The sequence below is a fragment of the Bos indicus genome, chromosome 2 (assembly GCF_029378745.1).
Source record: "Bos indicus isolate NIAB-ARS_2022 breed Sahiwal x Tharparkar chromosome 2, NIAB-ARS_B.indTharparkar_mat_pri_1.0, whole genome shotgun sequence".
Lineage (NCBI taxonomy): Eukaryota > Metazoa > Chordata > Mammalia > Artiodactyla > Bovidae > Bos > Bos indicus.
Window position 1 is genome coordinate 124190525 of NC_091761.1, and position 15258 is coordinate 124205782.

At 37.6% G+C, this 15258-nt stretch overlaps 1 protein-coding gene across 18 annotated transcripts in view; it reads right to left on the reverse strand.

Annotated features, from left to right (window-relative positions):
- EPB41 (erythrocyte membrane protein band 4.1) overlaps positions 1–15258 on the reverse strand; it is a 181637-nt gene that overhangs the window by 27311 nt on the left and 139068 nt on the right. For 10 of the 18 annotated variants that reach the window (XM_070775013.1, XM_070775036.1, XM_070774969.1 and 7 more), the window contains 2 exons: positions 11658–11834; positions 9848–9898 (listed from right to left, as the gene is read on the reverse strand). In XM_070775013.1, coding sequence (XP_070631114.1) covers positions 9848–9898; positions 11658–11834 — 228 coding nt within the window. Of the gene's footprint in view, positions 1–1175; positions 9467–9847; positions 9899–11657; positions 11835–15258 lie in introns of those variants that run through there. The other 8 variants (XM_070774989.1, XM_070775030.1, XM_070775040.1 and 5 more) reach the window with 4 other exon arrangements.

Here is a 15258-nt window from a genome sequence, read left to right on the forward strand (position 1 = left end):
TGAGCATACATTAAAGGTTATACTACACACGTCTAGGAGACCAGAAGCCTTTGGTCAGCCAATTTTATTTCATTATACTAAGAAGGGTTGAGTTGAAGAGATGGAAAGCAAGAAGCTATAATCAGCATAAAAACTCTGATCACTTAGTATGGAACACAAACATATTTGGCAGGATTTCTCAGAAGTCCCAATTCCAAAAATGATTAAAGCCAATAATAAGCACTTAAGAAAAACATGATACCCCGATCTGATATCTAGAAAACAGCATCTTGGTTCCACAGAACTACATACAACAGAAAACAAGGATCAGATATTAATTAGCTGTGTCTTCTTTTCCTGAAAAATCCTATAACAATGAAGATGGCTTTCCATGTTAACACTTTCAATCAATTCCCAAGAGGAATGTAGAGAAACACTACAAAATTGTATATTACTCAGACATGGCCACAAGGTACATGCTTTGTGCTAGTAAACAGACCACTTCAAAGTGTGTAATGTTGGTTTTAAGTAACCACCTGCGTAATACAATAGACCCTAGGACTGTGAGAATAGATAAGAGGTAAGGTTTGCCCATGGTTAAATAAGAGATTGAGCAGTGAGCCTTCTGTTAATTATAAAAGCAAGCTCTCTTCACACCCATATGTCCATACCTGTCCATCTGCTGCAGTAAAAAGAGAGAAAAGGAAAAAAATCTCTTTTTCCTGCAACATATCTTCGTTTCTCAATATGATCAGAGAGGTATTAATAACTACTAATTTGTAGAGTGCTTCTTAAAAAAAAGACAAATTCAGCATATTAAAAATGCTTCTAACAGATGTGATAATTACATGTGTTGTAGTGACTGATTATGTGGGTTAGAAAAAAGTTATTTTTAAAACTTGGTATAAATAAGTCAAATCGTTCCAAAGCAGATTTAAAACATTAATATTCTCAGAACTGAATGCATGTCAATAAATTATCTCTGTTTTAGGACTGAGCGTAAGACAATTACTGGGCCACAGAAAAGAGTGAAAATATGGGGAAAACAAGAGAATTGTTCTACAAAGACTGGCTGACAGTATCTCTTGCTGATCTGCTGAAGCAGAGGTTCCTCCTCACCCCGCTTTTGGGTAGTGGGTCTATATATGTGCAGTTTCGCTGACTCCTGTTTCTTTAATGATTAGTATCAACCAGAATCAGACTTGCAATAAGATTTATTCATGACCAATTTACATAATAACAGAGCAAATAACGTGAAAAAACATCAAAGAAAATATCCCCCAAAGAGAAGTATATCTTGCTCAACTGCTAATGGATAAACAATTTATTCCACTGAGTGTCGTAGCTGAAGGATCCTGGACCAGGGCACTCAAAGGAACATAGTTTTAGGAATGTATTACAGAGCACCTCCCAAAGCTAGTCACAGATATGAAGAAATCCTTTAGAAAACAACCATGTTGACTAGGGCACAAAGATGCCTCCAAAAGGATATAACTTCCTTTTAACTTATTGATAAATACTGCCCAAGTAGGCCCTGAATTAAGGAATTCCTCTCAGAGAAATTTCTTTCTTTTGAAAGGGGAACCTTTCAAATACCTCCTTTAGTCACCCAACCTTAAATTTATACACTTTTGGTGTACCAAAAGTTCAGAGTGAAAATCATGTCATCTTCTTACCATGTTCACTAGATATCTTTAAAACCTGGCTAAAGAGAAGGTGAATTTGGGAACCTTAAAAATCCAACAGAACAGAGGGGTTAACTGAATCTGTCACTGAATATGTTAAGAGCACAGTTAATAGAGAACAGTCTAGAAACTGCCAGAGGCAGGGGTGCTGTGGGAGTGATGATATTTTAGCTTTTAGTTCACGTGTATCCTGGCTGCCAGATAAATAGGAATGAGTGCCTCGTCTTTTGTTTTCCATTTTCAATCATAAACAAGACCAAAAATACTTCAACACTGAATGAAGATGCTAAGGTAGTGACTACAGCTCTTTGAAACAATACAAAGGAATAAAGTCTAACTAATCAGTTTTGTTTCTCTAGACCTATGTTGGGGGGTCAGCAGACTACAGCTCGCAGCCAAAGCCAGCCCTCTCCTTGCTTCTGTACAGCTGTGAGCCAAGAATGGTTTTACGTTTTTAAGTGGCTAGGAAAAACAGAAAAAATATTTAGTGACACAAATGATAAGAAATTCAGATTTCAGTGTCCACAAGTAAAGTTTGATGGGAACACATTCATGTTTCTTGGTTTATTCTTGTCAATGCTGTTTTTACTCTACAATGGCAACGTTGAGCAGTTTTGACAGAGACGCTATGGCCTGCAAAGCCTAAAATGTCATCTGGTCCTTTACAGAAAAAGTTTGTGATCCCCTGGCCTATCTGATACACAAAAACTCTTGACAGCTCAACAGTTTGATACATTTGGTGTTTTTATAGCATGTAAAACACAAGACAAATGTACCAAACTGCTCTTGGAAATGTATTTTAGATAAACAAAATGTCAAATAACAGGTACTCTTAACGACATCACACCCCGGGATGAATTTACACATATAAACAAGTACCCTGGTCTCGATAATATTAACATTCTGTAATGAAAATAGTTGATTATTACCGTGATAAATGGACAAGAGCTTTTAACTGCATCAAATTATAAGACATTAACAAGAGAGATTGACAACATCATAGAAGTATATGTAGATTCTGTGAATAAACCAAGGACTGTGCTACAGGATTAACAGGAGGGAGAGAGGCTTCTGGGCTGAAGAGGGATTGTTTGGGCTACCTGCATGTACTGACTGCGCGTGTGGGGATCACTTGGTACAAATTTGTGCCCCAGTACAAGAGATTCTAAGTGAAAAGTTAGACTTTATCCATTACTGTAGAACTATTTAATTCAATTTAACAAATATTAATTATTTGTTATGTATCTGAGATACAGAGGTATCTTTGGCAAAGAGATGAAACAAGGTTTCACACCTCTGAGAACCTCATGGCTTTGAGGAGACAGGCAAAACTAAAAGAGAGAGATTAACATTTCAAAATTTTAGTATCACTTTCTCTGGTGGGGCTCTACATCATCATCAGAATGTTATAAGTTTCCGTAACTGTATCATATCAAAGTGGAATACATCAAAGCATGTGGGGGTATTACAGGATGCAAACCAGAGAAGGCAAGCCCCAACTCCTTCATCTAACAGACAAACACCCCCGTGTGCCTTGTGATCTCTGGTGAGGCTGAGATCTCCAGGAACTTCACAATGTTCTTTTAGAGAGGGAGAGTCAATGGGAAGGGACATAAAACTGAAAAAACCACTGGGAATTAACCAAAGGATAATGGAGCCAGAAGGAAAAAGAGCCGATAAAACAAGAAAAGCTAGAGGAAGAAAGCAGAAGGATAATCTGCTAGGGGGAAAACTGGGACAGACCTGGATATCAGATGGCAAGTTATCTGAGGGCAAGAACTGTGACTCGTTCCAGCACGACTTACTTTTAACTCTGTGAAGAGCTTATAACGTGGGAAATGGAAAATTCTTCAGAATGCCTCCATTTAGGACCCAGACTTTTGAAAGCTACAGGGAAACAGACTTTGACTGAATACATCAGTGATTAATACCCAAAGATCTGGGATGTCCAAAGACACAATGTGTTATATCCTGGGAAATAATTCATCACAGGCTAATCTAAATGATACAGCACAGAAGAATCAAGCACTGGAAGGGAGAGGAGTTGGACTGGGGACCTATCCAATCCTAAATTTCTGATAATGCTGCTTCTTTGCTTCCCATCCCTGCAACACATTGCCTAGAGGGCAGTGATTGAAGAATGGATATCAGTAAACAGTGGTTTGCCTTTAATTCTAATCCCCTGTGTTGCATTGAGATGGATTCTGTACATATGGAAACTCTTCTTTAAAGAGACAGTAGAGGAGAAGGCAATGGCACCCCACTCCAGTACTCTTGCCTGGAAAATCCCATAGATGGAGGAGCCTGGTAGGCTGCAGTCAATGGGGTCGTGAAGAGTCGGACACGACTGAGTGACTTCACTTTCACTTTTCACTTTCCTGCATTGGAGAAGGAAATGGCAACCCACTCCAGTGTTCTTGCCTGGAGAATCCCAGAGACGGGGGAGCCTGGTGGGCTGCCGTCTCTGGGGTCACACAGAGTCGGACATGACTGAAGTGCCTTGCAGCAGCAGCAGCAGAGGTGAAAATGAGAGATTTAACTGCATCCTTTATTGATTTGGGGGACCTGAAAAGAGAGTTGGGACTCTATGCCTCTCCACCTCCTTTAATCTTTAAGAGTAGATTTAATCCTGTTATTTACCCCAAATGGGATTCTGACTATGATAAACTGGAGGGCTCCCTTCTAGGATATCAATCACAAAAGATTAGAAAAGCATTCTCAATGCAGATGTTTCCCTGGCAATTTGTCATCTGTATGTTTGGTTAGACTATTATTAAAGTTATTTAGCTTTCAACCTTTATTTCTGATCTGTGGGAGTAATAAACCACTCTACTTTCTCTTCTTTTTATCTTTCAAGTTCTAGTATGGCAGGAATTTCATTTACATAATGAAATACTCCATGAATCATAGCTACCCCCACTTCCTCTTCCAACCTAACTTTCTATGGCTTCCTCACTTAAACAACTTCTTAACTGTTTCAGGCATCCAATCCTAAGGTCCACACCAACCTGTTTCTTTTTGCACTGTTCTTTGTTCTGACACAGTAAAAAGAAGATCCCAAGGCATGAGGGGTAAAAGCAGCAGAAATGAACCAGACTTATGGATACTCTTCCCTACAGTGTAGCGGAGGCAGATTGAGTCATCCCACAGGTAAAGAGTTGTCTCTGCTCCTACTACCAAAACTACAAACAACAGGGCTCATTTGAGTACAGTGGGAAAAGGCAGAATTTCTATATGTAATAGAATCAACATAACAATAATCTCTCTCAGTATGACAGAGAATGCTGCAAAGAACTTTGGGACTTTAAAATTTCTATGAAGAAGAACAAAAGTGAAGAAAACTTGGTAGAAAAGTTCTATATAGCTTTACTCTGCTCAATACCCTAGGCAAGAAAAAAGCAACTTCCTAGTGTTTCATACTATTTTTGAATTTTCTGTCTTCCTTTCATAATTACATGGTCACTGGTAAAGGCTAAATATAAATTTTGACTGGTTATGCCTTCAAAAAATAACCAAACCTCTGATGCAAAAAATGTCTTATATTCTCTTCTGTAGGAAATATTACAAGAGTGACTTAGGAATGTAGGAAAAGGTGAACTGTCTTACATCCACAGGAATTTAAGTAGTATTTAATAGGAAGAAATGTACTAGGATCTAAGATGACAACAAAATCTAGTCCACAGATAATCCCTAGTCTCATGTTACTCAACAGAGTTGGTATCTTCTCCCTTCAAAACTTTTGCTAAAGATACAAAGAAGTAATAGAACTGACCCATGAAAACTGAAGCTCCTTCATAATCCACATGTCTAATAATCCATATGTCTAGCATAAGAAGATGGCTAAAAGACAGGTCCAAAATATAGATGCGGGATTTATTTTCAAGTATGGTCCACTCGAAGTATACCACAGAGGTAAGATGAATTGCTTAAGAGTAAGAGGAATTCTTAACTTTAGTTGTTTTAAGTGTTTGCTCAAATGTCAATAAGGAGTAGATGGAAATAAATACAGCTATCTAATTGCTTACTTTTATTTTAAAAAAATCCAGGAAGCAAATGTGTCTTTGCTTTTTTTAAAAAATTTCTAGTCCCTAAAAGGCCAAGCATTCCATGCCCACCAGAGCTCCTGGTTCCTGGAACATTCTCAAGAGGTAGGTTTGTCTCTACGTTATTAGGTGGAACTCTGGGCACCAAGGAGTTAAGTCAGCTTCTCAGAGTCACCCTAGGAATAAACTACTAACAAAACCAAGGCAAAAACCCAAGACTTTTTACTTAGTCCCAATTGTTTTTCACTCATCAACCTATTGTTAAGAAGGTTGAAGAAAAAAAAAAAGATTGAATCAAGCTAAAACCAACACACAGTTCTTTGGATCTGTCTCTGGTATCAAGAATGAAATGAGATGTGAGAGGAAAACCAAGACTATTTACAGCTTTATGTTATACATATGGACAGCAGTGTAAACTATTTTCCCTAAGATAACTGTGACAGGCGTATCTTTTGAGACTGCACCAGCCAGCTTATTAGTCAAAGGACTGGCCCTTCTCTTCTCAACCATTCTTACTCTATTAACAGAAGAAAAGGCCTCTCCTTTGACCATCTGAGAACTCCTGCTGCACTTCAGAAAACCGAAAAGTATTGCTGGCTTACACTAGAATTTTAATGGACTTGAAATCAACTCCAATACAAAGGGAAACACAACTCAAGGTGATGCTTACAATAATGAGTAAAAAGCTATGTACAAGGATGAAAACTGGAAATATAATCTGAAACAGTTATAAAAGCATCAATAAAATCCTAAGGTTATTTCTTTGTTTCTTGAAAAAAATTTAAAAGAATCTAACCGATAACTATAGTTTTGTTATTTCATAAGGAAAGTCCCCATGTCTATTTCAGATAAAGAGGAGTATTATTACGATCACTTTCTGTCTTACAGAACAGCTCTGCAATATCTCAGGTTGATTCGAGGTCTCTCTCTCCTTATTATTAGTATAAACAAATATGCTTAATTACAAAATATTTCTAATAAACAGACGTAGCCTGTGACATGAAAGATATACACTTATACCAGATTTTAAATTTTAACTTGCTTCTCACTTCTTTCCCATCTTTTTGGAGAGCCTATAATAACCTAGTCACAGTTTTCAGGAAATGCCATAGTATTATTTCTACATGTCTCCAGAAAAAATAGAGTAGCAGTGGTGGGTACTGAAGAACTAAAGAGTCTTGGCTCTACTGTTCTCTCTTTTTTTTTTTTTTTTTTAACTCTAAGAAGCTACCACCTTAAAAAGTCTTGTTTAGAAGTTTCATCAGCTGGAAAGTGTTGAGAAGTAAAGTGCAATAATCTCAGTTTGACAACTCTATGAAATCAGATTTCAAAACAATATTTGAGACATTAACCAAATCATCCACATTGGTACATTCAAGTGCCATAAAAAACAGGCTACATGCAAGATTTCATTAATACTGAGGGGAGAAAAACAGGTTAGGCATCTGAGTTGGGTTGTGAAGAGACAACACACGCATATTTACTTCAGGGAAGCCTTAAAAATCAACATGCAAACAGAAGACACGTACTTGTCACAACAGAGCCTTAGCTCACAAGACCATGGATTAAAGACAATTAATTTCAACGCACATGTAAGAATAAACAAGTCTGAAGTTTATCAGAAAAACAAAATATATCAATATATACTTTAACCTTATCATAATGGCTAAATATTGCTTTTAGCAATATAATTACTTAATTCAATAAAGAAGTAACACAGTATTCTAATTCAGAGAAGGGTATGCATATGTCCAGATCTTCAAGAAATTTGTTATTCCAGGACTTTTGAAGATGGGCAGAGTAGTCTGGAAAATTCAGCCCTGGCTGGAGGTTAAAGGGCACCAGCACCATTTTCCTTATACCATCAACATTACATTTGTGGAAAATGCATTTAACTTTTGCAGACCTCTTCTGTACATTGGGCAGGATAAAAGTTGTTTGTCCCTGTACACCTCAAAAACATACATAAGAAGGCCACGGAAGTCAAAAGCCCTTTTCAGAAAAAGGCTTTTTTATGTACTGACTTGATATCTCAAGAAAAGGAGTGGTTATGGATTCATAGATTAAAATGTACCATTTTAAGGCTTTGGAAAGTTTAGCAAGTTGAATTTTTTCTTAAACTACAAAGCCCATGCCACACAAGTAACTATCAAGGATTGGGAAGACATTCCATCAAATGTGTCTACAGGATACCCTGCTTTGTGAGAAGCACTGGAGAGGAGTACTGAGCAACAGTAAACAGTAAGAACATGCAGGATAAGAGAATTAAAGCTTCTGGGCAAAGTACCAACCTGCTGCATGCTTAAATCCAATTTGCCTAAACTTGTTAAACTTCAGTGAGGAAAACTGGCTTTGGCAATCCATGGCTACTCCTTTGTACCCCATGATATATCGTCTATAAAGAGTAACATTGTATTCACAGGACATGATCACAAGCGCTCCCCTGGGACAGGAACTATCAAGATCAGAGGGTAACACACAGGAGGTAACACAGTAGAAGCAAACGACAAAGTTCAATGGTTTTAGTCTTGACATTTCAGACGAGCCCCCTGTTTTCCGATCACAGAAAGACCAACCACCAGACAGCCAATGCAAGAACCAGGAGAAAAGACATCACGAAAGGAACACGAGGAGATGAAAAAGTACTAGAGTAGAGGTGGCACTTTTTGAGAAACTTGTGATCCTCAGGGATTGGAATAGAAACCTTGGGAAGAGTTTCTTCATTTTCTTGCTGGGGCAAGGCTCTTTCAGTAGATCTCTCTTGCCTTTTAACTTTCTCTTCGTCCTGCACTAACAGAGCACGTTCCTGTGTCTGCTTTCACGGTAGAAGATCAAGAAAGACAGAGAAAGATGAACAAAATGACAGATGGAAAATGCTCAAAAATGATACTTGGGGATGTGCAAAGGATTTGGGAAGATCTTTTGGACACTGTATTTTACTTTGCTTTGGCAATTATCCTAGCAAAGTTTCTAGAACACAGTAGGGTACTCAATAGGTAATTTTTTGAGTGAATGAATGAAGATCAGAAATCCTCAAAGTTCAAGGAATCACTGGACTTCATTAGTTACAGTATTTATTCCTCTTTTAAGGATATTCACACCAATTTTCAGTCATATTTCATTGCTTTGGTGCTGCCAGTTTTTCTTAGATCAACTGGGCAAAGCCAATAATCAAGCATTCTTCTTGCCATCAAAAAAGTTACTTTTATTACAAATAGAATGGCAGAATATAAAATGTTATCCTCATATCTCTTCATATAGGCTTAAAAAAACTGCAATAGTTCATTCAGTATGGCAATTAGCTTTTGCTCAAGGGAATAAAAATCTTAATCCTATACATTTCAAAGATTGCAAAAGAAAAACAAAAGTATAAAAGTTTATATGAGCCTCCAAGATCTACCAGAAAAAAAACCCTAACCCAAACCCTCACAAATCTCAATAGTTACAAACTCCCTCCCCACCCACTCAGAATCATGATTTAAAATAATAATAAGGACCATCACAAAGGTTTATACATCACATTAAGCAAATGTTTTTGATACTTTTAAGGAAAATTATTTTTTCCCAATTGAGAAATTTTTCTCCCCCAGCAATTCCTGTACTCTGCCATCCAGTCAAGACAGATGTTTGCTATGAAAGGAAAAACTTGGCTCTAAGTTCTCTCAGTTGAGCCAGCCTTCTCTGATCTGTTGGGAAGTTCGACACTGGTTCTTTGCACGCCCCTAAGTGATATGTATCAGGGAGAAAGTAGCTGGGGGACTGGTCAGCAAAACAAGGAAGAAAAGGAAAATAAAGGATGCAAAATTATAATGATTTTTAAAAGAACATAAGAGGGAGAAGAAAGACAACATAAAAAGAACAGGGTACAATTAAATTCGTTTTTCTCTCTGAATACATATTTACATCTTCATGCAGCTTTTCAACCAGCCATGCGCCGAAATAAGCAAATTGAAAGCTGCAAAATGCAGCAGTGAAAATGCTACATGTGTTAGGTCCAAAGGCGGTGGATATGAATTTACTAGTATTGCCAAAAGAAAAAAATCACTGAGCAGCTGCTGTTCAGTTTGGGGCATTATCTGCTTAGTGCCATGACAAGAGCAAATTCTGATTGAGAAGCACAAGTCATAACAGCAGCTTTACCTCTGGCCCACCAACCTTTCTTTCCGAGGGAAGGACAGAGGTTTTCTTCACCTGGTCACACACAAATTATATAAAATTCAGTTGCCTTGCAATGCAACAACAATGCTGTCAAAGGTGGAAGAGGTATCCCCAGAGAACAGAAATACTGCCCTAATTATCAAAGAAAAAGTAAGATATGCCAGAAAGTGGGATTAACCTATATAAAAGGTTATCACAGTATAGTCCTTATGTATTACATTATTCATTCAGGGGGTAACACCATAACCCTAGAGCTAAAGTACTCCATATTGATCTAATTTAATTTGTAAAAGTCATTTCTTCAAAATCCACAGAATGAAACAGATATTCCCTAAACCAGCCCTGAGATGGTTTCTGAAGGGTTTCTATTAAGACACAAGATTATTTTCTGGAAATGGAGACTGGTTTGAATTTACCAAACTTCATCCAAGAGAGTACTAAGTTACTTTTTCAAAGTATTTGAGCATCTTTTATTACCTGCAACGAGTCAAAAAGAAAACATATTTAGAAAATATGCAGTTATAGGTTGCAGGGTTAGCCAGGTGAGGTAGCAACAAGTGCTTTCTCATGAGGTCATGGGCTTATAGAAGGTAGTCACTGTCTCATGCCCCAGATTTGGGATATGGAACTAAGGACCAGGGAGTGGAGGCTGAGAGGACAGAGAATAGGAAAAATTGCATCCTATCATCCCCGGTAACATTTTCACTGCCCATCATTCAGGAATTCTCCACCCTTCTTGGTGAAGTGGGTTCAACTCTCTTTGGACAGCTGTTAGCCAGTTTTAATCACATTTTGAAAAATATAAAATGTATCCTTTGTGAACAAACTTTTACTATCTTCTCCAGTTCCAGAAACTAAACAGTAAGTTGGAATAGTTTACTATGAACTCTGAATATAAAAACTAAATTTTGAAAAATTATTAAGATATCATTTTACCTTTCTTAAATAGAACTGCTATTGTTTTTAGGGAAAATAAACATATAATTTTAAAATCATTACACTGTGACTATGACTATATATATACATACACACACGTACATACTTAACCTGTACAGGGTAAAGATTAAGTAAAGGATTTTTGAATACATGCTCAAAGTAACTTTCAATATGTTCTCATTACACAGATTCATTTATTCAGGTGTAGGATTTCTAAAATAGGGAATGACAACAATAATAGAAAAAGGACAGCCTCTAAAAGGTATCACCACCTCTAACTGTGACTATCTTAAAAAAAATAGTATTATTAAATTTGACGTTACTCATAAAATAAATCATCAATAGTTCTTCTAAAACTGACATACAATCATTAAGACTTGGTATTCTCCATTTTCTGGCTTAGAGGCCGCCTCAGTTTATTATATAATTGTGGTCAACCATTCCAGACATTTCTAAGTTGTGCAAGTGTTCAAACAGAGTTTTTAAAAAATGCTTATCCCTTTCCAATTTTGATCTTACTAAATTTAGTAAACTCTCTGGCCCTTGAAGGCACAGTTTGGACATAAAGTTCTACTGGCTTATGGTCAATTTGTAAACATACACTAGCCAGAAGCATGCAGCTGCAGAGACAGATCTCAGGGCCTAATCATCAACTGGTCGCTCTAAATGGCTCCCATAACTGGACTGGGTGGTCCACGTGACTTAAAAAGTTAAGTGTCTGATCACGAATGTTATAAAGCTGGAATGAACTGATGAGACACCAAAGCTAAATTTCAGCTCTAAACTTTCAGGTACAGATTATCAATATACAAAAGCATTTATTTCACTCATTCTCACAATTCATCAAAGTACTCACTCCTTCTCCTGTAGGGATCTGCCCATTGATGTTAAGTGTTCGAAAGGGAGAGTGAGTGGATAAGCGTTTATCCCATTCACTAGGCCGTGGTTCTGGTACGGATTCCATGAAGTTCTTTTTCAGCTCACTGATGCTGGCATGATGTTTTTTGATCTCTTCTTGACTTTTGTCTAAATCCTGTAGTTGAAAGGACAAAGATGCAAAACAATGAATACTCATGGAAAAGACCACACCAATGGAAGCCCACAGAATACTATGGGCACTGGTAGAAAATAACTCCACATCCAGGATAGATGTTATTAATCCATAAATTACATTCAAATTGTAAATATACAATATGGTATATTTTCTTGTTTTTTTTTTTTTTTTAACATGGTGCTTTTCTTGGAAGCAGTAAAGCATCATCACTCTATAGCTCTTAGCAGTTATAGAACCTATAAAGAGCTCACTCCTTAATGTTACAACTCTTTTTCCCATCATGTCACAGCGCTGGATCTCCAACTCCTCATCCCAAACAGGTAATCCTACAGCCCAATCAGCCTCAGCTTGATAGAAACTGATTAAGGCTCAGCTCAGGCAGGATGGAGACAGCAATAGATAAGGAGAAACTGTTAAAGGAAGGACATGGTGAAAGATTTGACTCCCACTACTGGCTGCCTTGCCTTAATGAACTGTTACTGCACAGTATCCCTCTATCTCTACCTGGAGAGAGTTTTGCTTTCTTAATACCTGGTAGCTGTTGCTGGGTTTCGGTAAACAGGAATAACCCCTTCTCGATACAAAAATGTATTATTGAAATTCCTGGCTCAAGCCTCCAGAGCAGATTGTTACTATCTCTGAGTAATTACTCAGGATATACAGTATAATGGAATTTTTTTCTTTGTCAATAGTATCCACACACACTAAAAGCCTTATGTTTTCTACCTTCTGACAGCTTTACTTCATCCCTTAGTACCATTCAAAATAAGAACTGTCTTCTAGTAACTGTCAATGGATAGGGAGCAATTTAATAAGAACTTGTCAAATACCTTATTATATCTCACTGACAACTTAAAATAACTATTCGAGCAGATGTGACTACCGGACAACTAGGGGAAAACTCTCATGGGGGATATTCCAAGGAGAAATGATCAAAACTGGACAAATAAAGCTAGAAATGATATAATAAATAACATTCAAGTTTATGTAACAGGAGGCAGTAACCAACTTTCAAAAGACAGACTAGGCCAGAGATAATCTGGGAAATACAATGTGAAGACAAAACCTCAAATGTTCTTTGTCCAACATATTTCTTCAAAAAAACTCAAAAGATCTGTGCTTGAAATCAAAACATGTGGGAGCCTGTCACTTGATGACTGCTAAAAATTCTGTGTTTATTATATATCAAGGCAGTTCTGTATCCAAGAAAAGCACAATACTAAATATATCTCTTAATACGCTCTGTGAATTTTGAGGATTAGTCTTTTTTTTTTTTGGCTCCATGGGAAACAGCCTCATTTAGGGGGTGGGGTGGGGAAGGAACTTGTTTAAACAAAAAGTTGCTTAAAAAGTTTCTCCTGGGGCAATAGAGGCTTCAATTAAGTAAATTTTCTTCAAAAGCAATGTCAAAGAGAATACAGTAGAAGAAAAAGAATCAGTGAAGCATATGACACAATTTTGATTCAGGAGATATTCATTCAGAAAATTCATTTAGTAGTCTATTCTTTTTATTTTTGCAAAACTGAAAGAGGCTTACGTGATCTGAGATCCAAGAGAAAACTAACCCCAAAAGGGCAATCCTGTAGCTCCCCCATTGCCTGCTGGGGTGACATGTGAGTATAGCTCATGAAAATGGGCATCACCATGGGGAAACCACAGTTTGCACTTTTGTTCTAGCTGAAAGCAAGAAAATCATGATTACTAGCTAAAGAAAAGCAGAAACAAGCTCTGTCAACGACTCCGAAGTTGGCTGAACAACTGAGACCCACCAGACATGTCCGGCTCTTGACCTAGCTTCTGAGAAAAATCAAATCTGCTCGGGCCAAGAACAACTAAACAGATTTGGGAGGGTTAAAGGTGGGAATGGAGCAAAACAAAAATGATCAAGAGATGCTACGATAAAACCATAACTCTCTGGGTTATTAGCCTCTTACTTATGAGAGGCTGGTGATTTGTTACTTGGCCTGCTTAGCTTTTGTTTGGCTTGGCATCTAAGAAAATAAATGTTTCAATAAAATCAGTAGCTTCTGAGGGAGCTTTCTCCAACCTTTTTAGCTGGCTCTGTTGGAAACCTGTGGGGGCACGGAGGAAAATTAAGATTTCAAAGGGACCTGTTCCAAATAGAAATTGTCATAGACACTTGCTACAGGTTCTCTTTGGGAGATGGAGGAGGCGGCGGCAGATCTAAAAATGAACTCGACCTTATTTGTGCCAGAACAAAGCATTAGTGGGGGTGGGGTAGGAGTAGGGGGAGGAGAGAATACTTTTAAAAATCTGCTAGTATGACAGATAACTTGAGAGAACTTCCTTAAGTGGCGGGGGTGGGGGGGAGCGGTGTAGGGGGGAACTTTTACAATATAGAGAATGATGGTTAGCCAAACTGTTTTGGCTGTTTTCAGGTGAGACACTTTTTGATGCCTATCATCCTACAACTTGAGCAGCAATCAAACCAAACACGTCATTAAATAGAAAATATTCTGAAAAGGTAGTTAGTAGCTTTAATTTTCACACACACACTTGTTTAGAAATCCCCTCTCATGGCTGTCAATGAAATGCTGGGAAAAACACATCACACACAGGGACTTTGTGAGTCTCAGAAGCCATAACACACCTCACGGAACAAAGGACAAATATATGATTGGTACTGCAGGTTCCAGTTAAGAGGAGGGATCAAAGACGGGCAAGCCAAGAAACAGGCATGTTTGGAATTGGGAGACGTTACACTGCTTGATAATAAGGAGATCAACTGACATCTGTTATTCTTCCTAATCTCAGAAGTGGAACCATTCAGGTCTAGTTTCAGTTACATGCTAAAGCAAAGAGATCTAGCTACCAAGTTTAAAATGTCTTAGGATCCAGCCTAAGAAACTCCATGTTACATGAGGTAAATATATATAAAGTACTTGGTATTGTGCCCACCATGCAGTACACGGTTAATGAAAACTGGCCATAGTTTATTTTTATCAAAGTATATTATATTATACCTAGCAGGCACTCAAAATATATGTATTGATAAAGAATAAGATGAGATTAATTAATTCCTGGAGGCTAAGTTCTATCTAAAAAAATTTCTTCAAACTTCCACTTTAATAATACTTTCTGTTACATATGTTCATCTTTCAGGTCTCAGCGAAGTGTTACCTCATCAGAGACAACTTCCCTGTCCACCTTATTTGGAGCAGATCCTTTTTATTAGCATGGCATACTATTTTCTTCATAGCTTTTATAATAACTACAATCATTTTATCAGTTTATTTATTCACTGTTTCTCTCTTCCACTTGTCCCTACACTGTATGCTTCCTGAAGGCAAGAGCCATTTATCATCTTCCTGCTGCTGCTAAGTTGCTTCAGTCGTGTCCGACTCTGCGACCCCATAGATGGCAGCCCACCAGGCTCCCCTGT